At 39.9% G+C, this 26,818-nt stretch overlaps 1 protein-coding gene across 2 annotated transcripts in view; it reads right to left on the bottom strand.

Moving 5' to 3' along the window:
• Window positions 1-26,818, bottom strand: part of DTNBP1 (dystrobrevin binding protein 1) — a 120,863-nt gene that overhangs the window by 48,079 nt on the left and 45,966 nt on the right. For both annotated transcript variants that reach the window (XM_059076505.2, XM_067006736.1), the window contains exon 7: window positions 17,571-17,593. In XM_059076505.2, the coding sequence (XP_058932488.1) occupies window positions 17,571-17,593 (23 nt within the window). The remainder of the gene's footprint in view (window positions 1-17,570; window positions 17,594-26,818) is intronic.

Raw genomic sequence — 26,818 nt, 5'->3', positions numbered from 1 at the left:
TATGGTTTCCTTTGCTGTGCAAAAGCTTTGAAGTTTCATTAGGTCCCATTTGAATATTTTTGTTTTTATTTCCATTTCTCTAGGAGGTGGGTCAAAAAGGATCTTGCTGTGATGTACATCATAGAGTGTTCTTCCTATGCTTTCCTCTAAGAGTTTTACAGTGTCTGGCCCTACATTTAGGTCTTCAACCCATTTTGAGTTTATTTTTGTGTATGGTGTTAGGAAGTGTTCTAATTTCATTCTTTTACATGTAGCTGTCCAGTTTTCCCAGCACCACTTATTGAAGAGGCTGTCTTTTCTCCATTGTATACCCTCGCCTCCTTTTTCAAAGATAAGGTGGCCATACGTGAGTGGGTTTATCGCTCGGCTTTCTATCCTGTTCCATTGATCTATATTTCTATTTCTGTGCCAGTACCATACTGTCTTGATTACTGTAGCTTTGTAATATAGTCTGAAGTCAGGGAGCCTGATTCCTCCAGCTTTGTTTTTCTTTCTCAAGATTGCTCTGGCTATTTGGGGTCTTTTGTGTTTCCATAAAAATCATGAAATTTTTTGTTCTAGTTCTGTGAAAAATGCCATTGGTAGTTTGAAAGGGATTGCACTGAATCTGCAGATTGTTTTGGGTAGTATAGTCATTTTCACAATGTTGATTCTTCCGATCCAAGAACATGGTATATCTCCCCATCTGTTTGTATCATCTTTAAATTCTTTCATCAGTTTAGTTTCATCAGTCATAGTTTTCTGCATACAGGTCTTTTGTCTCCTTAGGTAGGTTTATTCCTAGATATTTTAGTCATTTTGTTGCAGTGGTAAATGGGAGTGTGTCCTTAAATTCTCTTTCAGATTTTTCATCAGTAGTGTATAGGAATGCAAGAGATTTCTGTGCATTAATTTTGTATCCTGCTACTTTACCAAATTCATTGATAAGCTCTAGTAGTTTTCTGGTAGCATCTTTACGATTCTCTATGTGTAGTATCAGGTCATCTGCAAACAGTGACAGCTTTACTTCTTCTTTTCTGATTTGTATTACTTTTATTTCTTTTTCTTCTCTGATTGCTGTGGCTAAAACTTCCAAAACTATGTTGAATAACAGTGGTGAGAGTGGGCAACCTTGTCCTGTTCCTGATCCTAGTGGAAATGGTTTCAGTTTTTCACCATTGAGAAAGATGTTGGCTGTGGGTTTGTCATACATGGCCTTTGTTATGTTGAGGTAAGTTCCCTCTATGCCTACTTTCTGGAGGTCTTTTATCATAAATGGGTGTTGAATTTTGTGAAAAGCTTTTTTGGCATCTACTGAGATGATCATATGGTTTTTCTCCTTCAGTTTGTTAATATGGTGTATCACATTGATTGATTTGTGTATATTGAAGAATCCTTGCATTCCTGGGATAAACCCCACTTGATTATGGTGTATGATCCTGTTAATGTGCTGTTGGATTCTGTTTGCTAGTATTTTGCTGAGGATTTTTGCATCTATGTTCATCAGTGATATTGGCCTGTAGTTTTCTTTTTTTGTGTCATCTTTGTCTGGTTTTGGTATCAAGGTGATGGTGGCCTCGTAGAATGAATTTGGGAGTGTTCCTCCCTCTGGTATATTTTAGGAGAGCTTGAGAAGGATAGGTGTTAGCTCTTCTCTCAGTGTTTGATAGAATTCTCCTGTGAAGCCATCTGGTCCTGGGCTTTCATTTGTTGGAAGATTTTTAATCACAGTTTCAATTTCAGTGCTTGTGATTGGTCTGTTTATATTTTCTATTTCTTCCTGGTTCAGTCTCGGAAGGTTGTGCTTTTCCAAGAATTTGTCCATTTCTTCCAGGTTGTCCATTTTATTGGCATAGAGGTGCTTGTAGTAATCTCTCATGATCCTTTGTGTTTTTGCAGTGTCACTTGTTACTTCTCCTTTTTCATTTCTAATTCTATTGATTTGAATCTTCTCCCTTTTTTTCTTGATGAGTCTGGCTAATGGTTTATTGATTTTGTTTATCTTCTCAAAGAACCAGCTTTTAGTTTTATTGATCTTTGCTATCATTTCCTTCATTTCTTTTTCATTTATTTCTGATCTGACCTTTATGAGTACATTCCTTCTGCTAACTCTGGGGTTTTTTTGTTCTTCTTTCTCTAGTTGCTTTAGGTGTAAGGTTAGATTGTTTATTTGAGATGTTTCTTGTTTCTTGAGGTAGGATTGTATTGCTATAAACCTCCCCCTTAGAACCGCTTTTGCTGCATCCCGTAGATTTTGGGGCATTGTGTTTTCATTGTCATTTGTTTCTAGGTATTTTTTGATTTCCTCTTTGATTTCTTCAGTGGTCTCTTGGTTATTTAGTAGTGTATTCTTTAGCCTCCATGTGTTTTGTGTTTCTTTACAGATTTTTTTCCTGTAATTGATATCCAGTCTCAAAGTGTTGTGGTTTGAAAAGACACTTGATCTGATTTCAATCTTCTTAAATTTACCAAGGCTTGATTTGTGACCCAAGATATGATCTATTCTGGAAAATGTCCCATGAGCACTTGAGAAGAAAGTGTATTCTGTTGTTTTTGGATGGAATGTCCTATAAATATCAATTAAGTCCATCTTGTTTAATGTATCATTTAAAGCTTGTGTTTCCTTATTTATTTTCATTTTGGATGATCTGCCCATTGATGAAAGTAGGGTGTTAAAGTCCCCTAACATGATTGTGTTACTGTCGATTTCCCCTTTTATGGCTGTTAGCATTTGCCTTATGTATTGAGGTACTCCTATGTTGGGTGCATAAATATTTACAATTGTTATATCTTCTTCTTGGATTGACCCCTTGATCATTATGTAGTGTCTTTCTTTGTGTCTTGTAATAGTCTTAATTTTAAAGTCTGTTTTGTCTGACATGAGAACTGGTACTTCAGCTTTCTTCTGATTTCCATTTGCATGGAATATCTTTTACCATCCCCTCACTTTCAGTCTGTATGTGTCCCTAGGTCTGAAGTGGGTCTCTAGTAGACAGCATATATACAGATCTTGTTTTTGTATCCATTCAGCCACTCTATGTCTTTTGGTTGGGAGCATTTAATCCATTTACATTTAAGGTAGTTATAGATATGTATGTTCCTATTACCATTTTCTTAACTGTTTTGGGTTTGTTATTGTAGGTCTTTTCCTTCTCTTGTGTTTCCTGCCTAGAGAAGTTCCTTTAGCATTTGTTGTAAAGCTGGTTTGGTGGTGCTGAACTCTTAATTTTTGCTTGTCTGTAAAGGTTTTAATTTCTCCATCAAATCTGAATGAGATCCTTGGCTCGGTAATCTTGGTTGTAGGTTTTTCCCTTTCATCACTTTAAATATGTCCTGCCACACCCTTCTGGCTTGCAGAGTTTCTGCTGAAAGATCAGCTGTTAACCTTATGGGGATTCCCTTGCATGTTATTTGTTGTTTTACCCTTGCTGATTTTAATATTTTTTCTTTGTATTAAATTTTTGATAGTTGGATTAATGTGTGTCTTGGTGTGTCTCTCCTTGGATTTATTCTGTATAGGACTCTCTGCGCTTCCTGGACTTGACTATTTCCTTACCCCTATTAGGGAAGTTTTCAACTATATTCTCTTCAAATATTATCTCACTCCATTACTTTCTCTTCTTTTTCTGGCACCCCTATAATTCGAAAGTTGGTGGGTTTAATGTTGCCCCAGAGGTCTCTGAGACTGTCCTCGAATATTTTCATTCTTTTTTCTTTATTCTGCTCTGCATTAGTTATTTCCACTATTTTATCATCCAGGTCACTTATCCATTCTTCTGCCTCAGTTATTCTGCTATTGTTTCCTTCTAGAGAATTTTAAATTTCATTTATTGTGTTGTTCAGCATTGTTTGTTTGCTCTTTAGTTCTTCTAGGTCCTTGTTAAATGTTTCCTGTATTTTTCCATTCTATTTCCAAGATTTTGGATCATCTTTACTATCATTACTCTGAATTCTTCTTCAGGAAGACTGCCTATTTCCTCTTCATTTGTTTAGTCTGGTGGGTTTTTAACCTTGCTCCTTCATCTGCTGTGTATTTCTCTGTCTTCTCATTTTGCTTAACTTACTGTGTTTGGGGTCTCCTTTTCCCAGGCTGCAGGTTTGTAGTTCCCGTGGTTTTTGGTGTCTGCCCCCAGTGGGTAGGGTTGGTTCAGTGGGTTGTGTAGGCTTCCTGGTGGAGGGGACTGGTACCTGTGTTCTGATGGATGAGGCTGGATCTTGTCTTTCTGGTGGGCAGGTCCACATCTGGTGGTGTATTTTGAGGTGTCTGTGACCTCATTATGATTTTAGGCAGCCTCTCCACTAATGGGTGGGGCTGTGTTCCTGTCTTGCTAGTTGTTTGGCATGGGGAGTCCAGCATTGGAGTTTGCTGGTCATTGAGATGAGCTGGGTCTTAGCATTGAGATGGAGAACTCTGGGAGAGCTCTCGCCAATTGATATTACATGGGGCCAGGAGGTCTCTGGTGGACCAGTGTCCTGATCTCGGCTCTCCCACCTCAGAGGCTCAGGTCTGACACCTGGCCGGAGCACTAAGACACTGTCAGCCACACGGCTCAGAAGAAAAGGGAGAAAAAAAAAAGGAAAAAAGGAAAAAGGAAAAAAAATAAAGTTATTTAAAAAATATATTAAAATTTTAAAAAGTAATAAAAAAAGAAAGAAACAAGCCAATAAACAAATCCACCAACGTAACCAGTGCTAAAAACTCGACTAAAAAGCCAAAAAAAACCCCAGACAGACAGAACCCTAGGACAAACGGTAAAAGAAAACCCACACAGACAAAAATCACACAAAGAAGCACACATATACACACTCACAAAAAGAGAAAAAGGAAAAAAAAAAAAAAATATATATATATATATAAATAAAGGAATAGAGCAACCAAATCAATAAACAAAGCTACCAATGATAATAAGCTCTAAATACTAAACTGAGATAAACATAAAACCAGAAACAAATTAGATGCAGAAAGGAAACCCAAGTATACAGTTGCTCCCAAATTCCACCTCCTCAATTTGGGATGATTCCTTGTCTATTCAGGTATTCCACAGATGCAAGGTACATCAACTTGATTGTGGAGATTTAATCCTCTGCTCCTGAGGCTGCTGGGAGAGATTTCCCTTTCTCTTCTTTGTTCGCACAGCTCCTGGGGTTCAGCTTTGGATTTGGCCCTGCCTCTGCATGTTAGGTCATCCTCTGGTGTCTTTTGCGAAGTCTGAGTTCTTCTGCCAGCATTCAATAGGTGTTCTTTATGAGTTGTTCCACATGTAGATATATTTTTGATATATTTGTGGGGAGGAAGATGATCTCCACATCTTACTCCTCCACCATCTTGAAGGTCTCCCCCTTAACTTGTATTCTTGAAATAAAATAAACATCTCTGCATCTTTGCAATTGTTCTTTCTTCTTCCTGGAATGTCCTTATTACCCTTTTCTGCCAGGTCAGCACTCAGGTGCCTCTCTCTAAATAGCTCATTACTCTTGCCTTAGTGTGCTTATTTTTATTTTAATATTTTTTACATTGTATTTAAATTATACATTTGCCTTTCTATCCTATAAGCTTTGCCACAGTGCTTTTAGCTCCTTGAGGACAGAGGACAGCTGTCTTACCCAACCTGAGTCTCCATTACCTAAATATTGCCAAATGGCAGCTGAAGAGTTTTGTGTTACATGTTAAGCTAACTCCTTGAGTTGAACCAACACATTCTACCCAAGTTTACCATCTATTGATTACATCCAAATTTGTGACATGCTATGGCTGCCAAGCCAACAGTACCCATAATCCATACCCAAGTCATCCAAACAAGTGAGTCTCCTAATGGTCTCAGAATTCTCCAATTCAGACAATCTTGTTAATTTTATTTCTTCTTTTTAACACAAATTTAGCTATAATTATCACTGGGAACTGTTCCACCTCAAAGATTTCAAACTGAAATTCTTTCTTTGACCACAAGATCCATCTCAACGACCAAAGTGTTTTTCACCTTGAGGGCGTACGCCATCCCCAGTACCTTGTATCTTATTTTACTGGTCTCATCAGGCCTCTCCTTTCTGGCCTGAATTCCATGGCCAGTCATTTTAATCATGATCTCATTAGCACCCAGGATTACCATGATCTGCTGATCCATCATATATGCTCTTTAATTCCCAGCTTTGTGTTAACCAAAGCATATTTGTTTTGGTTTATATTTCTACTTCTGAGCCTAGCCTTGCAAATTCAGACTACCTCCATACACAGATTCTTTTCCCTGTATTACCAGCCAGCCTTTTCTCCTCTAAGGTCTCAGAGAAAGAGATGTCCTGGATCCTCTACAAGGATAATCTATCTGGATATTTCTTCCCATCTTTTCTAGATCTTAATCAGCTCCTTAACATCTTCAACTTCACCTTCTCCCCTGACCTTGATCCTGATTCTATCTCAAGTGACCTTTTCATTTCTTTCCTAATTTCTCGTGTACCTCTGATTTACAATCTGGACTCTCCCTTCACAAGCTCTGTCGGGCCACCAGTTGTCTATTCATCCCCATTCTGCTCAACTTTTTTGCATTACTTAGAGCACTGATAACCACTTCTAGTTTAAACTTTCTCCTCTCTGGACTTCCTGTCACTGAATTCTCTTGGTCTTCCTCCAATTTCAGTGACCACTCTGGCCCTGTCTCCTTCATTGGCCCCGCTTCCCAGAGCTAAGCCTTAAATGTGATCACACTGTATCAGGCTGGTCTTACCTGCCTTTCCCCACATACTCTCATGATGATTCACCCACTGTGATAGTGATAACCCCTAAATCCTGGCATGTTTTCACACTGTCAGTCACATTTCTGACAGAGCTGGGTAATGTTGTATTGAGGAGGAGATTACAGTGCATGTCCTCTTATATGATACAACTGGATCCCATGTTGGTCATTTAATTTTTCAAAAGGCAGTTAATATTGGAATCCATTAAAAACCACTTTAATTTAAAATACAACCATACTTTTTCCCCTGAATTCTTTGAGTATAGATCAACTTGTTGAAAAAATCCTTGTATAAGCCACATATACTGCACTGGATAAAATTTCCAGCCTATTTTTAAAAGCAGAGCAGGAATTTAAGATCTGTGAAGCAATCTGTGCATAGAACCTTTCAGAATTTTTATTATTTTCCCCTAAGTCTTTTCTAATTTCTAATTATACATTTTGCAGCAATTTTAAAAAGCTATTTACCTACATTAAGTCTTCCAAAGCAGTCAACTTAATTTTCTTACAAACAATTCTCCTTAACGCTGAGGTTTCATCATTTTATCTGATATTTAATTAAACTGCACATTAAGGGTGTGGAGAAAAGGGAACCCTCCTACACTGTTGGTGGGAATGTAAATTGGTACAACCACTATGGAAAACAGTATGGAGGTTCCCTAAAAAACTAAAAATAGAACTACCATACGATCCAGCAATCCCACTCCTGGGTATATACCCAGAGAAAACCATAATCTGAAAAGATACATGTACCCCAGTGTTCACTGCAGCACTATTTACAATAGCTAAGACATGGAAGCAACCTAAATGTCCATTGACAGAGGAATGGATAAAGATGATGTGGTACATATACACAGTGGAATATTACTCAGCCATAAAAAATGAAATAATGCCATTTGCAGCAACATGGACGGACCTAGAGATTATCATACTAAGTAAGTCAGACAGAGAAAGATAAATATCATATGACATCACTCATGTGTGGAATCTAATTTTAAAAATGATACAAATGAACTCATTTGCAAAACAGAAACAGACTTACAGATATCGAAAATAAACTTATTGTTACCAGAGGGGAAACATGGAGGGGTGGGGAGGGAGGATAAATCAGGAGCTTGGGATGAACATACACACACTACTATACATAAGATAGATGACCAACAAGGACCTGCTGTATAACACAGTGAACTCTACTCAATATTCTGTGATAACCTATATGAGAAAAGAATCTAAAAATGAATGAAAATATGTATGTGTAAAACTGAATTATCTTGGGCTTCCCTGGTGGCACGGTGGTTGAGAGTCCACCTGCTGATTCAGGGGACACAGGTTCGTTCCCTGGTCCGGGAAGATCCCACATGCTGTGGAGTGGCTAGACCCGTGAGCCATGGCCACTGAGCCTGCATGTCCGGAGCCTGTGCTCCGCAATGGGAGAGGCCACAGCAGTGAGAGGCCCGTGAACCGCAAAAAAACAACAAAACAACAACAACAACAAACCCCTGAATTATCTTGCTATACCCCAGAAACTAGCACAATATTGTAAATCAACTATACTCCAGTAAAGCTAAAATTAAAAAAAAAAACCCAAAACTGCACATTACAATAACACAGGTAAATGAATTTGGGAACAAACAATTCACTCTGGGTAGAAATGAAAGTATTTGGCTTTACTGGCGAGTAGCCTATCAGCCACGAGCATTCAGCACGCTGCAGTATCAATCACTGTGTTTTACAGAGAAAAAGGAGAGTGACGGTTAATTTGGTAAGGCACATAACTGAAAGAAAAAGAACAAGTTCGCATATTAAAGCCATGCTAAGTCGGGAATGTTATGGAGATAAGAACAGTAACCAAGCCTAGATGTCCTCACCTCTACTCTTTTCAGTGCCACGATATTTCTAGACTTATACTTGAGAGTGATTAAGATTTATATATGAAATGACAATCTACTTTAAAAATTAAACTGGAAAAAATGATGAAAATCCCTAAATAACAGACACATCTATTTGTGGCCAATTTCCTATGCCTTTAAGGACTGTGAAAAACTTACTTACTCTACATGTAGTTACAATGATGGGGTTCCTTCCCTGCTGAAAATAAAAAATTAAGACTTTTAAGATCCTACCCACCTTTTTATATTGTAATAATATTCAAGCAACTATCACTAAAGAGTTTAAATGAATGCAGTATTTGGGGGAACAGAGAAAACATTCCTGTTGCCAATATTTTAAAAAACAAATAATAAACAATTAGTTTCAATAATGCTGTAGAGATTTGCTAAGTATTTCACAAGTGCAAGGTGAACTTAACTCATTAACCTCAATGGAGTATAGAAGGAAGAACCCAGAACTCAGTGGATCATACTGTTCTATGTTACTAACTTTGAGGGTTACTAATTTTCCCTTTTTGTCCCCCAAAGTTAGCTCTTCCCCAAATTAGCAAAAACCTAAATATGACTACAAGTGAAATAAAACAATTGGAGGAAGTAAAACCTTTTGTTTTCCTGCAACATATAAAGGAAAAACAAAGGCAAAAGCAATGTTCAAAAAATAAGCAATTGTTATAATATGTTTAAATGAATTTTCTTCCTCCACTAATGTCTTGGAAGAGCAGTTATATTTCTTTTTTTCTTATTAGATGCTATTCACGCTTTTTTTTTTCTTTTTTTCCTGCGGTACACGGGCCTCTCACTGCTGCGGCCTCTCCCTCCGTGGAGCACAGGCTCCGGAAACGCAGGCCCAGCGGCCATGGCTCACGGGCACAGCCCCTCTGCGGCATGTGGGATCTTCCCGGACTGGGGCACGAACCCGCGTCCCCTGCATCGGCAGGCGGACTCCCAACCACTGCGCCATCAGGGAAGCCCTATTCACGCTTTTGAAATATTAACAAAACACTCAAGAGATAGAGCTTGGTTCAAGATGGTGGAGTAGAAGAACATGCTCTCACTCTCTCTTGCGAGAACACCGGAATCACAACAAACTGCTGAACAATCATCAACAGGAAGACACTGGAACTCACTAAAAAAATATCCCACATCCAAAGACAAAGGAGATGCCACAGTGAGATGGTAGGAGCAGCACAGTCACAAGAAAATCAAATCCCATAACTGCTGGGTGGGTGACTCACAAACTGGAGAACACTTATACCACAGAAGTCCACCCACTGGAGTGAAGGTTCTGAGCCCCATGTCAGGCTTCCCAACCTGCAGGTCAGGCAACAGGAGGAGGAATTCCTAGAGAATCAGACTTTGAAGGCTAGTGGGATTTGATTGCAGGACTTCGACAGGGCTGGGGGAAACAGAGACTCCACTCTTGGAGGGCACACACAAAGTAGTGTGCACATCGGGACCCAGGGGAAGGAGCAGTGACCCCAGGGGAGACTGAACCAGACCTACCTGCTAGTGTTGGAGGGTCTCCTGCAGAGGCGGGGGGTGGCTGTGCCTCACCATGGGGACAAGGACACTAGCAGCGGAAGTTCTAGGAGGTATTCCTTGGCATGAGCCCTCCCTGAGTCTGCCATTAGCCTCACCAAAGAACCCAGGTAGGCTCCAGTGTTGTGTTGCCTCAGTCCAAACAACCAACATGGGGGGAACCCAGCCCCACCCATCAGCAGACAAGCAGATTAAAGTTTTACTGAGCTCTGCCCACCAGAGCAACACCCAGCTCTACCCACCACCAATCCCTCCAATCAGGAAACTTGCTTAAGTCTCTTAGATAGCCTCATCCACCAGAGGGCAGACAGAAGAAGCAAGAAGAACTACAATCCTGCAGCCTGTGGAACAAACACCACATTCACAGAAAGATAGGCAAGATGAAAAGGCAGAGGGCTATGTACCAGATGAAGGAACAAGATAAAACCCCAGAAAAACAACTAAATGAAGTGGAGACAGGCAACCTTCCAGAAAAAGAATTCAGAATAATGATAGTGAAGATGAGATGATCCAAGACCTCTGAAAAACACTGGAGGCAAAGATAAAGAAGATGCAAAAAATGTTTAACAAAGACCTAGAAGAATTAAAGAACAAACAGAGATGAACAATATAATAACTTAAATGAAAAATACACTAGAAGGAATCAACAGCAGAATAACTGAGGCAGAAGAATGGATAAGTAACCTGGAAGATAGAATGGTGGAATTCACTGCTGCGGAACAGAATAAAGAAAAAAGAAAGAAATGAAGATAGCTTAAGAAACCTCTGGGGTAACATTAAACGCAAAAACATTCGCATTATAGGGGTCCCAGAAGGAGAAGAGAGAGTGAAACGACCTGAGAAAATAATTGAAGAGACTACAGTCGAAAACTTCCCTAACATGGGAAAGGAAACAGTCATCCAAGTCCAGGAAGTGCAGAGAGTCCCATACAGGATGAACCCAAGGAGAAACACACCAAGACACATAGTAATCAAATTGGCAAAAATTAAAGACAAAGAAAAATTATTGAAAGCAGCAAGGGAAAAATGACAAATAACATACAAGGGAACTCCCATAAAGTTAACAGCTGATTTCTCAGCAGATACTACAAGCCAGAAGGGAGTGGTATGACATACTTAAAGTGATGAAAGGGAAGAACCTAAAACCAAGATTACTCTACCCGGCAAGGATCTCATTTACATTCGATGGAGAAATAAAAAGCTTTACAGACAAGCAAAAGCTAAGAGATTTCAGCACCACCAAACCAGCTCTACAACAAATGCTAAAGGAACTTCTTTAAGTGGGAAACACAAGAGAAGAAAAGGACCTACAAAAACAAACCCAAAACAATTTAGAAATGGTAATAGGAACATACATATTGATAATTACCTTAAATATAAATGGATGAAATGCTCCCACCAAAAGACACGGCCTTGCTGAATGGATACAAAAAACAAGACCCATATAATATGCTGTCTACAAGAGACCGACTGCAGACCTAGGGACACGTACAGACTGAAAGTGAGAAGATGGAAAAAGATATTCCATGCAAATGGAAATCAAAAGAAAGCTGGAGTAGCAATACTCATATCAGATAAAACAGACTTTAAAATAAAGAATGTTACAAGAGACAAGGAAGAACACTACATAATGATCAAGGGATGAATCGAAGAAGAAGATATAACAATTATAAATATATATGCACCCAACATAGGAGCACCTCAATACATAAGGCAAATGTTAACAGCTATAGAAGAGGAAATCGACAGTAAAACAGTAACAGTGGGGGACTTTAACACCTCACTTACACCAATGGAGAGATCATACAAAGAGAAAATTAATAAGGAAACACAAGTCTTAAATGACACAATAGACCAGATAGCTTTAATTGATATTTATAGGACATTCCATCCAAAAACAGATTACACTTTCTTCTCAAGTGCACATGGAACATTCTTCAGGATAGATCACATCTTGGGTCATAAATCAAGCCTCAGTAAATCTAAGAAAATTGAAATCATACCAAGCATCTTTTCTGACCACAACGCTATGAGACTAGAAATCAATTACATGGAAAAAAAAGGTAAACAACACAAAAAAATGAAGGCTAAACAATACGTTACTAAATAACCAAGAGATCACTGAAGAAATCAAGGAGGAAATAAAAAAATACCTAGAGACAAATGACAATGAAAACACAATGATCCAAAACCTATGGGATGCAGAAAAAGCAGTTCTAAGAGGGAAGTTTATAGCTATACAAGCCTACCTCAAGAAACAAGAAAAATCTCAAATAAACAATCTAACCTTACACCTAAAGGGGCTAGAAAAAGAAGAACAAACAAGACCCAAAGTTAGCAGAAGGCAAGAAATCATCAAGATCAGAGCAGAAATAAATGAAATACAAACAAAGAAAACAATAGCAAAGATCAATAAAACTAAAAGCTGGTTCTTTGAGAAGATAAACAAAATCAATAAAGATAAACTCCTCAAATCAATAAAACTAGAAATGAAAAAGGAGAAATTACAACAGACACCACAGAAATACAAAGCATCCTAAGAGACTACTACAAGCAACTCTATGCCAATAAAACGGACAACCTGGAAGAAATGGACAAATTCTTAGAAAGGTATAACCTTCCAAGAATGAACCAGGAAGAAACAGAAAATATGAACAGACCAATCACAAGTAATGAAATTGAAACTGTGATTAAAAATCTTCCAACAAACAAAAGTCCAGGACCAGATGGCTTCACAGGTGAATTCTATCAAACATTTAGTGAAGACCTAACACCTATCCTTGTCAAACTCTTCCAAAAAATTGCAGAGGAAGGAACACTCCCGAACTCATTCTATGTGGCCACCATCACCCTGATACCAAAACCAGACAAAGATACTACAAAAAAAGAAAACTGCAGACCAATATCACTGATGAATATAGATGCAAAAATCCTCAACAAAACACTAGCAAACAGAAACCAACAACACATTAAAAGGATCATACACCATGATCAAGTGGGATTTATCCCAAGGATGCAAGGATTCTTCAATATACGCAAATCAATCAATGTGATACACCAATATTAACAAATTCAAGAAGAAAAACCATATGATCATCTCAATAGATGCAGAAAAGCTTTTGACCAAATTCAACACCCATTGATGATAAAAACTCTCCAGAAAGTGGGCATAGAGGCAACCTACCTCAACATAATAAAGGCCATATATGACAAACCCACAGCAAACATCATTCTCAATGGTGAAAAACTGAAAGCATTTCCTCTAAGATCAGGAATGAGATAAGGATGTCCACTCTCACCACTATTATTCAACATAGTTTTGGAAGTCCTAGCCATGGCAATCAGAGAAGAAAAAGAAATAAAAGGAATACAAATTGGAAAAGAAGAAGTAAAACTGAAACTGTTTGGAGATGACATGATACTATACATAGATAATCCTAAAGATGCCACCAGAAAACGATTAGAGCTAACCAATGGATTTGGTGAAGTTGCAGGATACAAAACTAATGCACAGAAATCTCTTGCATTCCTATACACTAACAACGAAAAATCTGAAAGAGAAATTAAGGAAACACTCCCATTTACCATCGCAACAAAAAAGAATAAAATACCTAGGAATAAACCTACCTTGGGAGACAAAAGACCTGTATGCAGAAAACTATATAAGACACTGATGAAAGAAATTAAAGATGATACCAACAGATGGAGAGATATACCATGTTCTTGGATTGGAAGAATCAATACTGTGAAAATGAATATACTATCCAAAGCAATCTACAGATTCAATGCAATCCCTATCAAACTATCAATGGCATTTAAAAAAAATTAATTAATTTATTTTTTTTGGCTGCGTTGGGTCTTCATTGTGGTACGTGGTACGCGGGTTTTCCCTGGTTGCAGTGAGCAGCATGCCTCTCATTGCGGTGGCTTCTCTTGTTGCGGAGGACAGGCTCTAGGAGCGTGGGCTTCAGTAGTTGTGGATCTTGGGCTTAGTTACTCCACGGCATGTGGTATCTTCCCGGACCAGGGCTCGAATCCATGTCCCCTGCATTGGCAGGCGGATTCTTAACCACTGCATAACCAGGGAAGCCCCAATGACATTTTTTACGGAACTAGAACAAAAAAATCCTTAAATATGTATGGAGACAGAAAAGACCCCGAATAGCCAAAGCAGTCTTGAGGGAAAAAAGCAGAGCTGGAGGAATCAGATGCCCTCACTTCAGACTATACTACAAAGCTACGTAATCGAGACAAAATGGTACTGGCACAAAAACAGAAATATAGGTCAATGGAACAAGACAGAAAGCCCATAGATAAACCCACATACCTATAGTCAACTAATCTATGACAAAGGAGGCAAGGATATACAATGGAGAAAAGACAGTCTCCTCAATAAGTGGTGCTGGGAAAACTGGACAGCTACATGTAAAAGAATGAAATTAGAACACTTCCTAACACCATACACAAAAATAAACTCAAAATGGATTAGAGACCTAAATGTAAGGCCAGACACTATAAAACTCTTAGAGGAAAACATAGGAAGAACACTCTTTGACATAAATCACAGCAAGATCTTTTTTGATCCACCTCCTAGAGTAATGGAAATAAAACCAAAAATAAACAGATGGGATCAAATGAAACTTCAAAGCTTTTGCACAGCAAACGAAACCATAAACAACACAAAAAGACAAACCTCAGAATGGAAGAAAATATTTGCAAACAAATAAAGGATTAATCTCCAAAATATATAAACAGCTCATGCAGCTGAATATTAAAAAAACAAACAACCCAATCCAAAAATGGGCAGAAGACCTAAATAGACATTTCTCCACAGAAGACATACAGATGGCCAAGAAGCACATGAAAAGCTGCTCAACATCACTCATTATGAAAGAAATGCAAATCAAAACCACAGTGAGGTATCACCTCACACCAGTTAGAATGGGAATCATCAGAAAATCTACAAACAACAGATGCTGGAGAGGGTGTGGAGAAAAGGGAACCCTCTTGCACTGCTGGTAGGAATGTAAATTGATACAACCACTATAGAGAACAGTATGGAGGTTCCTTAAAAAACTGAAAGTACAAGTACCATATGACACAGCAATCCCACTACTGGGCATATACCCAGAGAAAACCATACTTCAAAAAGACACATGCACCCCAATGTTCATTGCAGGAATATTTACAATAGCCAGGTCATGGAAGCAACCTAAATGTCCATCGACAGACAAATGGATAAAGAAGATGTGGTACATATATACAATGGAATATTACTCAGCCATAAAAAGAATGAAACTGAGTCATTTGTAGAGACGTGGGTGGACCCAGAGACTGTCATACAGAGAAGTAAGTTGGACAGAGAAAAACAAATATTGCATATTAACGCATATATGTGGAACCTATAGAAATGGTACAGATGAACCAGTTTGCAGGGCAGAAATTGAGACACAGATGTAGAGAATGTATGGACACCAAGGGAGGAAAGCCCTGGGGGCGTGGGGGTGGGTGTGTGGGTGTGATGAATTGGGCGATTGGGATTGACATGTATACACTGATGTGTATAAAATGGATGACTAATAAGAACCTGCTGTATAAAAAAATCAATTAAATTCAAAAATTCAAAAAATAACACTCAAGAGGAAAAAATTTTCAATGAATATTATTCTTTAAAAAACTAGATATGATACAATAATCAGTTTAGGGTTTGTTCAAATTTGAGAGCTTTAATTGGCCTGTGAGTGGGTTGGATGTGCTGTTAAATGTTGTGAATAATTAGGGATGTGTGTGTAAACAAGATATTTCACATAAATTGAATTATTCTATCAGGTAATATGTAACACTATCTAACCTTTTTCAAATTGCTGGTCTTTTTCTGTGAATACTGTCATACAGAAAAAAAATGCCTCAGTACTGAGATGCAAGCATAGTTGACATTTTGCATAATCTGTGTTCCTGCCTGTCTTTTAATATTAACTTGCTTTTTTTTCTCCTAACATGATATAAGAAGATGCTAGCAGACTAAAAGAAAAGGAGAGGGAAAATAATATTTTATGAGGGTTTCAAATCTTATTTTAAACCAGTGAGGAAAAATAATGTACTTGAGTTGTGGTTCACAAATTGATTAAGAATAATGATGAAGCCATGAAAATACATCACATGATCATTTAACATGGCCCTGAATAAACTGGCCATGAACTTAATCATTTACTATAACTGTAGTCAGTCAAATAGAAACTCAGCCAAAACAAGTCTGTCTGATTATAGTCATAGTAGGAATAAGCCTTTATACCTTTTACCTTGCGGGTTATTTATTTTCTCTAACACATCCAAATAAATCATAAACATGAACAATTCAACTGTAAATAATATACTGGAAAATCTTTAACCAGTAACTCTAAAAGTCAATACTAGCTTATATATGAAACATAATAAGCAATAATTCAAAGTCTTCTTGGTTACTGAAATTCTCTGAGAAAAGAAATTTCACCACTCAATTGCTAACGAGTAATTGAAAAGTGGCAAACTGGAAGGGCTTTCAGCTGTTGGAAAGTTTGTGGTTTTCCCTATTTTTCACAAGTGTTTCCCCACAACCAGTAAGGGTCAACGTGGCCAAGTATTCTTCAGTGCCCACCTGCAATAGTTCCCTAAAATTAAAAAGCAATGCTGGGCACTTTTAGTATCTCAGAATATAGTTCATCAAAGCTGCATCAAAGCTTGTAATTTTACAGATTGAGAAACTAAGGCTGAAAAAGATAAAGAGACATATCCAAAGTTACAAGATGGTGGCAGAGCATGACCCAGCACTGAAAACCTCGCAGGAGGTTCATGTGACTCTGGGTCAACTGCAGGGCCACCTCTCTGCCTTTATCACCACCGCCTCTCGTTGTGGCCCAGGCTCAGCGCAACAGAAACCAGAATCTTCTTAAATTATGATTCTCTGGGACTTCTCTGGTGGTCCAGTGGCTAAGACTCCACGCTCCCAATGCAGGGGGCCCAGGTTCAATCCCTGGTCGGGGAACTAGATCCCGCATGCCACAACTAAGAGTCCACATACTGCAACTAAAGATCCTGTGTGCCACAACTAAGACCTGAGCCTGCACAGCCAAATAATAAATAAATGGTTTTTTAAAAAATACCCAAAACACTATGATTCTCAACAACCTCAAAGTTAGCGCTGTGTCTCCTAACATATTACTTATAATGTCATTAGCAGAAACTCTCACTTGGTACATGTGTTACAGCTAAAAAAGAATATCAAAACCACTTGTGATTAAATAAAATTTATGAAAACAGTATTAAGCAAACTTTTATTTTCTGATGTAAACTGTCTGATTTAAAGAAAAAGGAATGCATTCTTTCATCAACAAGAGAGAACATCTGATGTCAATTAACTCTCATCTACTTTAAAGTGAAGAATTAAACACAAAATTACCTTTGAAGGTTTCAAGTTCCTTCCTGTAGGAAAAAAAAGATATAAATTTATTAATCTATTCCCACTGGAAACTGCTCTTAGATGATAAAATTTTAAGTACTTCAAATGCCCAGAGTGGTATTTCTAGATGCTCACATGTCAATTATACTTCAGTGAAATTACCAGTACAATTAGCCTAAAGCTACTATTTTCAGTTTTTCTGCTATTACCCTATTAATGGCTCAAAAAGGTTCTACCAAAATTTAAACTATTAAAACACTGAAACACTTATAAGAAGACATAGAGCATTTTAATGCCAGCTAGGAACCATCTAGTATATGTAAGAATCAGTTTATAAAAGCACTTAACAATTTTCCCTCTGCTAATAAATATTAAACAACAGATTTTTAAAATCTTTAATTAAAAATCATCCAGGGGCTTCCCTGGTGGCGCAGTGGTTGAGAATCTGCCTGCTAATGCAGGGGACACGGGTTCGAGCCCTGGGCTGGGAGGATCCCACATGCTGTGAGGCCCGTGAGCCACACTACTGAGCCTGCGCGTATGGAGCCTGTGCTCCGCAACGAGAGAGGCTGCGATAGTGAGAGCCCTGCGCACCGCAATGAAGAGTGGCCCCCGCTTGCCACAACTAGAGATAGCCCTTGAAACGAAGCCCAGAAACGAAGACCCAACACAGCAAAAATAAACAAACTTCTACCCCTAACATCTAAAAAAAATAAAAATAAAATAAAAATCATACAGAATAGGAGCAGTGTTTTCCCCTTTTAAATGAAAGCGCAGAGCATATATCAAAGATTGAAGTCCATAGATCATCCTGACACAAAAGGGCCAAGCCTCCAGGAAATCCTCTGGTTTGTAATTTTGTCAGTGTCAATTAGTGATGTTGAAACACAAAGTTTCCTGGGGACATGTAAAGTCAGGGAAAACAGATGAACAATCATATAACAAAACAGTTTTTAAAAAATAAATCCATTCATTCATTCATTCATTCATTCATCCATTCATTTACTTATGGCTGCGCTGGGTCTTCGTTGCTGCGAGCGGGCTTTCTCTAGCTGGGGCGAGAGGGGGCTACTCTTCATTGTGGTGTGCAGGCTTCTCACTGCAGTGGCTTCTCTTGTTGTGGAGCATGGGCTCTAAGCACGCAGGCTTCACTAGTTGTGGCACGTGGGCTCAGTAGTTGTGGCTTGTGGGCTCTAGAGCGCAGGCTCAGTAGTTATGGCGCACGGGCTTAGTTGCTCCACGGCATGTGGGAATCTTCCCGGACTAGGGCTCGAACCCGTGTTCCCTGCATTGGCAGGCAGATTCTAAACCACTGTGCCACCAGAGAAGTCCCCATAATACAAAAGTTTTTTTTTTTTTTTTTTTTTTTTTGCAGTACACAGGCCTCTCACTGTTGTGGCCTCTCCCGTCGCGGAGTGAGGCGCAGGCTCAGCGGCCACGGCTCACGGGCCCAGCTGCTCCGCGGCATGTGGGATCCTCCTGGACCGGGGCACGAACCCGTGTCCCCTGCATCGGCAGGCGGGCTTCTCAACCACCGCGCCACCAGGGAAGCCCACAAAACATTTCTTGTTTGACAAAGAAGTCAAAAGCAAGTTTTTTTCAGGTTTTCCTTCATAATTTTGTAATTATATTTTTCTCATTATCAGTACTAATAATTTTTAGGAGGCAAATTTGTTTAGTAAAGGTTTGTTATCCCACTCAAAATATGAGACGTTTATCTTTTATTTGCATGTACGTTTTACTAAAAATCTGGAGCTATTTTAGATTCTCAAATCAGTATTCCACATGCTAATTACAATACCCCTCATGTTCCAAAACAGTTGAGTACAATGAACAGCTGGCTGGTGCCGCTGAAAAGCCACTATTCTTGTAACAGCCAAGTGAAGGTTCTTAAATCAGATGGTCATCTCACCCCTCTTTTTTTTTTCTAAAAATACCAACTCATGATAATATTGCCCCAGCACCAGAGTTCATTAACTAAGAAAAAAGAAGGTTATTTTCAATCCTATCGTTTAAAAAAAAAAAAAGAGTGTAATTGTTTCCCTTGAGCCAATAGCCCAGCTTCATTCTTAAAAGAGTAGGTACAAAGTAAACATGCCTAAAACCTACTTTATACTCCAATAATGGGATGAAAGCTGAAATTGGCCTAGCGGAAAGGCAACATGTAACGTAAGAGAATATCCTGAAGAGACACCTTCAAGCTACTTCTTACTGATGCCCTCCTGTGAGCAATCCCCTAAGGCCACCAAGGGGTGGACAAGATGATGGAACACTCAGGTTCAGTATTTTAAAGAAGTCATTCTTTTCTCTCTGATTACAGTCTTTAGACAGTGTCTGCCTTCCTTCTTTTAGAACATGCAGCAGTAAAAACAAAATTTCAAAAAAGCACCTCCTGTTTTAAAAAGGTGAAACTTGGGAGTAATGATTTCAGACATTGTTTTTCCCTTCCTCTCGCCCTGAGTACTAAAAACCATAAAGCGAAGAATCCAGTGTCTACTTTGTTAGTGAGTCATTGCCCAACGGAGGGGAGCTTTCACGTGGAGTTACCGTGCCCACCTTCCAAGCTTCTGGCAGCCTCATCAAAGCAGTGGAAAGCTGCTATGAGAAAGAGGAAAGGCGAGCGGGGCGCTCTCCCTAGACACCTCTGTTTACAGACTGTTAGGACCCACGGCAGTTCATGAACCTTCCTTTCAGAAAGTAATCCACTCCTGTACCCAATTCCTACAAAAGAAGACTGGCTGAGGGAGTGGTGGTACAGATAATGGTGGTTTAAGGTAAAAATCAGTACTACGGAACTTTGAAAGAACCGATAAAGGAAATCAGCAGCACTGAAAGCCTTGAAGTGTGGTAATTTTTAGGGCAAACTCCACGATGTCAAAGGTAACAGCATCTGGAAATACAGAAGATGTAAGGGAGGGAAAGGCACGTCAAGCAGAGGTAACGGTGAAAGTGAAGCCGTGGAGGCTGAACTGCGTGGGTTATCTTTAGGAAAGAACAAGTAATTCAGAACAGCAGGCTGGATGAAGAGAGAGTAGTGGGAGATGAGGTTAAAGAGGTAGATGATTCTGAGTGCCGGGCTAAAAGGATTTGGTTTTATTTTTAGCAGGAGAATAACTTGAGCAAATCTGTGCTTTGGGAAGAACATTCTAGCTGTGATGGACAGATGTACTAACAAGGGGGAGAGTGAAGCAGGGAGCACCCAGGAAACTATTAGAAGAGTTCGAAGAAGAGCTAATTAGTGCCTGGAAAGGGCAACGTAAGCGGCAATGGCAATGAAGAGAGGGAGTCCAACTGGAAACACGCCGTGGAGACTCAGCAGACCATGGCAACGGATGACATGGGCCTAAGTACATAACCATGAGAGTTCTAGTCTGCATCACTGGAAGGAAAGGGAATTCGTTAACAGAGAACTTAGGAAGAGGAGCAGATTTTTGGAGGGCAGTGCATGAGTTCAGTTTGGAACTTAATGAAATAATCTGGAAGGTGGGAAACCTCGGGCTGTTGATGCTGAAAGACATGACTCCCATCCCCGGAAACCCACTCAGGGATTCAGCTGCCCCACTGCCCGTTCAGTCCTGAACCTACTCCAGCTTGGCTTCCGGTCCCCACCACTGCACAGTGGGGGTCACCGGCAATCACTAAGTGGACAGAGGCAATGCTTGCTCTCAGTTTTCATCCGAATCCCTCAGCAGAATTTGATTGCTTGAGAAAGTTTCTGCTCATTTGTCTCCTTCTCCCTCAGCTCCTTCTGCTACTCCTCTACCCCTCCAGACCGCTAGGTGCTGGAGCTCTGCCAGCCTGGTCCTGGGCCCTCTGCGTAACGTACATTCTCTCACAAGGCAATTCATTCAGCTATGCAGTCTTAAATACCACCCACATACTGACTTCCTGATTTATACTTCCTGTCTTGGTCTCTTCTTTGAGCTCCAGACACAAATGCAACTGCCTACTTGAGAGCTCTGCTCAAAGTGGAGCAGGCTTCCCAACAACACCTGTAAGAGAGCCTGTTCGGGCTTCCCTGGTGGCACAGTGGTTAAGAATCCGCCTGCCAATGCAGGGGACACAGGTTCGAGCCCTGGTCTGGGAAGATCCCATATGCCGCAGAGCAACTAAGCCCACGCGCCACAACTACTGAGCCTGTGCTCTAGAGCCTGCGAGCCACAACTACTGAGCCCGCATGCCACAACTACTGAAGCCCACGTGCCTAGAGCCCGTGCTCCGCAACAAGAGAAGCCACCGCAATGAGAAGCCTGCACACTGCAACGAAGAGTAGCCCTTGCTCGCCGCAACTAGAGAAAGCCCACGTGCAGCAATGAAGACCCAACGGCAGCCAAAAATAAATAAAATAAATAAATTTTTTTTAAAAAGAGCCTGTTCTTCCTTCAGTCTCCCTCATCTCAACTCATGCCATTACCAAGTTCCTCAAGCTTTGGTTTATCCATCTCCCTCCTTCCCCACATCGAATCCATCAATATATCCTATTAATTCGATCTCAAAACATATCCTGAATCCATCCATTTCTCCCCATCGTCACTACTGTCATGATGATAAATATCGTGCCTTGCATAAATATTCATTTTCTCATACTGGATGTAATCTTTGATCGATCATTCAACAGAAAATGTACGGAGCCTTAGACACTAGGAATAATGTTAGGGATAGCAGCAGGAATAATGCTCAGGTTGGGTTATACACGTTCCATAACCTCAAGGAATTTTAGTGAGAAGAGACAGAAGTAAAGCAACAGTTAGAAACTGATGTCATAGATTAGTGCTCTGATAATGCCAGCCATGCTGAGGATTTTCTAGGAATACAGAGGAGGGAGCAACTCACACACTGTGGGTTGCCGGGAAAGGCTTCCTGGAGGAGCCAGGATTGAACTGAGTTTTGAGGGAAAGCATAACTGATGATGACAGGTAACACTGATTGAAAACATGGCAGATGCTTCACCCTTGACCATTATTACGTCATACTCGCAGCTAACCAAATAAATGAAAAAGCATAGGTGACCGGGAGTTGTAAGTTCTGGCTACTCTCCAAACTCTTATCCAAGTTCACCTTTTCCATGAAGATATCCTTCACACTCAAATGGCAATCTCCCCTTACCTCAACTCCTATAGCACTCAGGTCCATCAGTTTTATAACCCCTGGTGCACTGCCTTGTAATGCAGTGATCTCCAGGCAGGTATCATCTCTACAATTACACTGCAGAGATCCTAAAGTGCAGAGATCACGTCTCATCGGCCCTGATCACACATGTGCACGGAGTCAGACACAACAGACACTCAGCAAGTCATGATTATCAAGTACTGTGGCTGCAGAATGACTAAAGAATAGCTGCTTCTTCAAAGAAGCCTTTGCTATGACCAGGGAGGATTTTATTCTTTATAAAAAAGTTTGACCACATAGTCTCTCATCTGATAACAACGTTTTTGCTTCTTGCAATTTCAAACATCTGAGTCTCTTCTTTTTCAAAGTTTAATCATATTTTCAGAAGATCAAATAAGTAGAGAGAATTGAAATGCCTTCCTTTAGATTTTACCATACTTTAAATTTTACTCAATTCAGCAAAGGCCGTCACAAAATTTAGCATAAAAAACCCTGAAACTAAAACATTCACCAAATAACACCAGACTCAAAAATCTAATATTTCCAAAGGGTGAAACTGCTATTTAATCATTTTCTCTACAGGGGTTGAGTTATGAGGGCAGGAAAAAAAAATCACATTAATAAATAAATCTATGGAGTGTTGCAAGAAGTATATTAAATCTGTATACGTATAGAAATCAACTAAATCAGACCCACAGATGCAAACTTAATAGATTGGAACCACTGGATAAATGTCTCCATAAACACAATCATCTCACAGATGGAAGCACACTTTCTCTAAACACTAAACTGCTTCCCCAGGACAAATCTATGATAAAAACCTAACAAAATGATTCTCTATGGCAAAATACCACATTCAAAATGTGAAGTGCAAAATCAACTCTCACATTTTTCTTCATATTTGAAAATGTTTAGGGGAAATTTTTTTAAAGTATGATCAGCAATACTTTCTGTATTGAACACAGTAGAAAAGCGTCCCTTTGTTATGGCTGACGGATAGGAAAGTTCATAGGAAAGATCTTACAAGACCTCTTTCACAAAAGACCGGCTACTATTCACTACTACCCAATCTTTTGTTTCTTAGCATTCTACAGTCGTGAAAACGTGTACCCTTATGCACTTGGTGAGCTTGTGGCTAAGAGGGTAGAAAGTGGATGAAGGTGGGAATGGGGGAGAGCTGGTTTACCTGCTTGAGGTAGTTTTCACAAAACTGTATCTTAGAAGAGTCCCTGCTGTCATTTGTTCCTTACACAGGTACTGTGGAGGGGCATGTGTTACAGAACAAGGTATTTTTAATACGTAGAATGCGAGGCGGCAACAACCAAGAACAGAACCCAAGAGAATAACAGAATTAAAGCATCTACCATGGCAACTAGACACTAACCTACAGTAGAGAAGAAAATTTAGGATATGAGTGTTATAGAAGTTAAAAAAAAAAAAAAAAAAAGACAGTTTCAAGAGGTCAGGTAAATAAGGACTGATTTGTCAATGGGCTTAGTTACCTAAAGACCTAAGAAAAATACAGGTTAAATATTTAAAGTGCATCATGGATTTGGTCTCCATGAACGTCTTAATCTGACACAACCTGTATACGATCTTTCTCTAGAACGATATTTTAACTTCAGTGTGCCATGCATCTTGTCCATTCACAAGCAACCTGTTAGAATGATCTACCTTGTTGGCGATGAGGTATTTTTGTATTTCTACAAATACTCCTCAGCTTTGTTCTGGGATGCAGTTAATTTACTGGGAAACAGTTTGATCTTCTTGATGCTTGCTTTTATGGTTAGTTAAGCAGGTCTGGAAGAGGGCTCAGTCAAGGGCTAACTGTAGCCCTGCTGAAGGATACGCTCCTGCGTGCTCTGCCTGGCACCCCAGGAATTCTAAGCTTCTTCAGTCTGGCCGCTGGGCTCAGGCACGATGTGAGGATGTGAGCCCCGGGCACTGCTAACTGACCCTTTTGGATGATATTCTCCTCCTGCCTCAGGTGGTTTCCTCACATGAATTACCGGTCCTCTGCTGAATATTCAGGGAAGCTTTCTGCAGATTTTCGGTATCCTCTCTCCCTGGTACCGTGTCCTGTGAACGCTGGCTGCCTTGGGTCCCCAGGCGCTCAGCCGTTCTTCAGTTCAGAGAGTCTGCCAGGCTCTACCGGGGCCCCTCCCTGCACTTAGCCTGGAAACACGCAAGGCAGGATGCTGGGGAAACCACAGGGCTCGTTCCACCTGCTCCCTATCGATCAAGGAGATCACTTCTCTTCTTTGCCCCCAATGTCTTCCAAAGTGTTATTTTCATTTATTTCGTCTGTTTTTTGGCTGCATCAGGTGGCAGAGTAAGTCTGGTCCCTGTTATCCCAGCTTGGGAGGATCCTTTCTGTAAAAGCACTGCCTGAAGGAAAGCTCTCCTGATCTACTTTCCACGCAGCACCCAAATGCATCTCTATGCAGAACCTCGGGAGAGCTAGTTATGGCCTTTCTGCCTATGTCTCTGCTGGACCTTCTTCTCTGTTGTTCACCTTGGAGAACGCCAATGGTTTCTTCTGTTCTAGTCTCAGCAAAGCCAGGCCTGGGGCAAGTCTCCCAGGCACACCACCCTCAACACTCTGAAATGGAAGAAGAGGTCACACCCGTGGCCCACAGCCTGCCTAGTGGACAGTCAGTTCTTGAAGCTCAGGAGCTTGGTGGGCTATTCTCTAGAACGTAAGCTGGTCAAATACTACTAAAGATAACATCTCAAATAAATCTGTTATGCTTTGCTTTAAAGGTTTTCTAAACTTAGTATACAGTCCACATTAACATAAAAATAAAACACAAACACAAAGAAGAGCATAGTTCCTTGGCATTAGCTGTATTACATAAAGCAAAAGGAATAATGACTTTCTCAAAATATGCCTGGGCACCGAATCTTATCAACAGAAGCAGTGCCCCCCACTCACAGGAGAGAGTTTCTAAGAGATGACAATTAAGTTTCAAAGTCTAAATGAAACAGTGAAAGATGCTTCTAGAGTTCAGTATGCCCCAAAGCAGATTTCAAGTCCAGTGGAAAACTGTGTTAAAATTATGAGTCATTTATAATTAAGCTGAAATACTAAAAAAATCACACTGTTCTTCAAGATGTAGCTATTTTCAGAGAAATTCTGATGGTATGCTGCATATTGAAGGGGAAAGCAAAGGATCCAAAAGTCTGGAAGTAAGAAATATTTCAATTAAATCACTCACATATAACTTTAACTAAATTATTATGAAGGAATCTCAATAATCATTCTAAGGACTGTTATGGTGGTACTGAAAAGATTACAAATTTAGAAGGCTGAATTTCTTTTTAGCTCTACTTCTTCATTCTTCTAAACGTATCTGTTGCTCCTCTGCTTGGAAGGGTGTCATCCTCCATCCCCGTGTGGCTGCCTCCTTACTCAGGTCTCAGCTCTCACGCGTCCTCCAGGAAGGGCCTTCCCTGCTTGCCCCAGCAAAGCAAACCTCCCCACCTCTACAACGTTTTTCTGTTTTATTTTCTTCAATATAATTGTCTGAAATTACCCTTTTTAAAAATCATGTACAGGGACTTCCCTGGCAGTCCAGCGGCTAGGACTCCGCACTCCCAATGCAGGGGGGGCCCAGGTTCGATCCCTGGTCAGGAAACTAGATCCCCCAGGCCGCAGCTAAGACCCAGCACAGCCAAACAACCAAACAAACAAGGAAGTTAAAAATAAATAAAATCATGTACACATTTATCATCTATTTCTCCCCACACCCACGACTACAAATGCTAGCTGACTCCCGAATCTCAAGTCCATTTCGCTAACTGCTAGCTAGACAATGTAAACGGTCTTAGGTTCTTTATTTTGGCTCGTATATTCAATATTAACACTTCTTACTTGATGAAAAATGTATTTCCTATTGGTTATGAAAACCTATGCAAAGCATCTAGGAGTTACACTTGTATGGCTAACTCATCTTCTGAACCATATGACAACCTAACTACTGGTACCAGTACCTGTCTCTGCCTACAGCCATATTTCATCCACTATACCATGTTTTACTATTGATCAAGGCGGTGTCTGTTCCTGTCCATAAAAGCTATCAGTAATAGCAATATTACTTTATATGCAGAAGAGTTATTAGAAAAGCTATTTATGGGCA

This window comes from Kogia breviceps, chromosome 10 (genome assembly GCF_026419965.1).
Source record: "Kogia breviceps isolate mKogBre1 chromosome 10, mKogBre1 haplotype 1, whole genome shotgun sequence".
In the NCBI taxonomy this organism is placed as follows: Eukaryota; Metazoa; Chordata; class Mammalia; order Artiodactyla; family Physeteridae; genus Kogia; species Kogia breviceps.
This window is presented reverse-complemented; position numbering and strand designations above follow the sequence as displayed.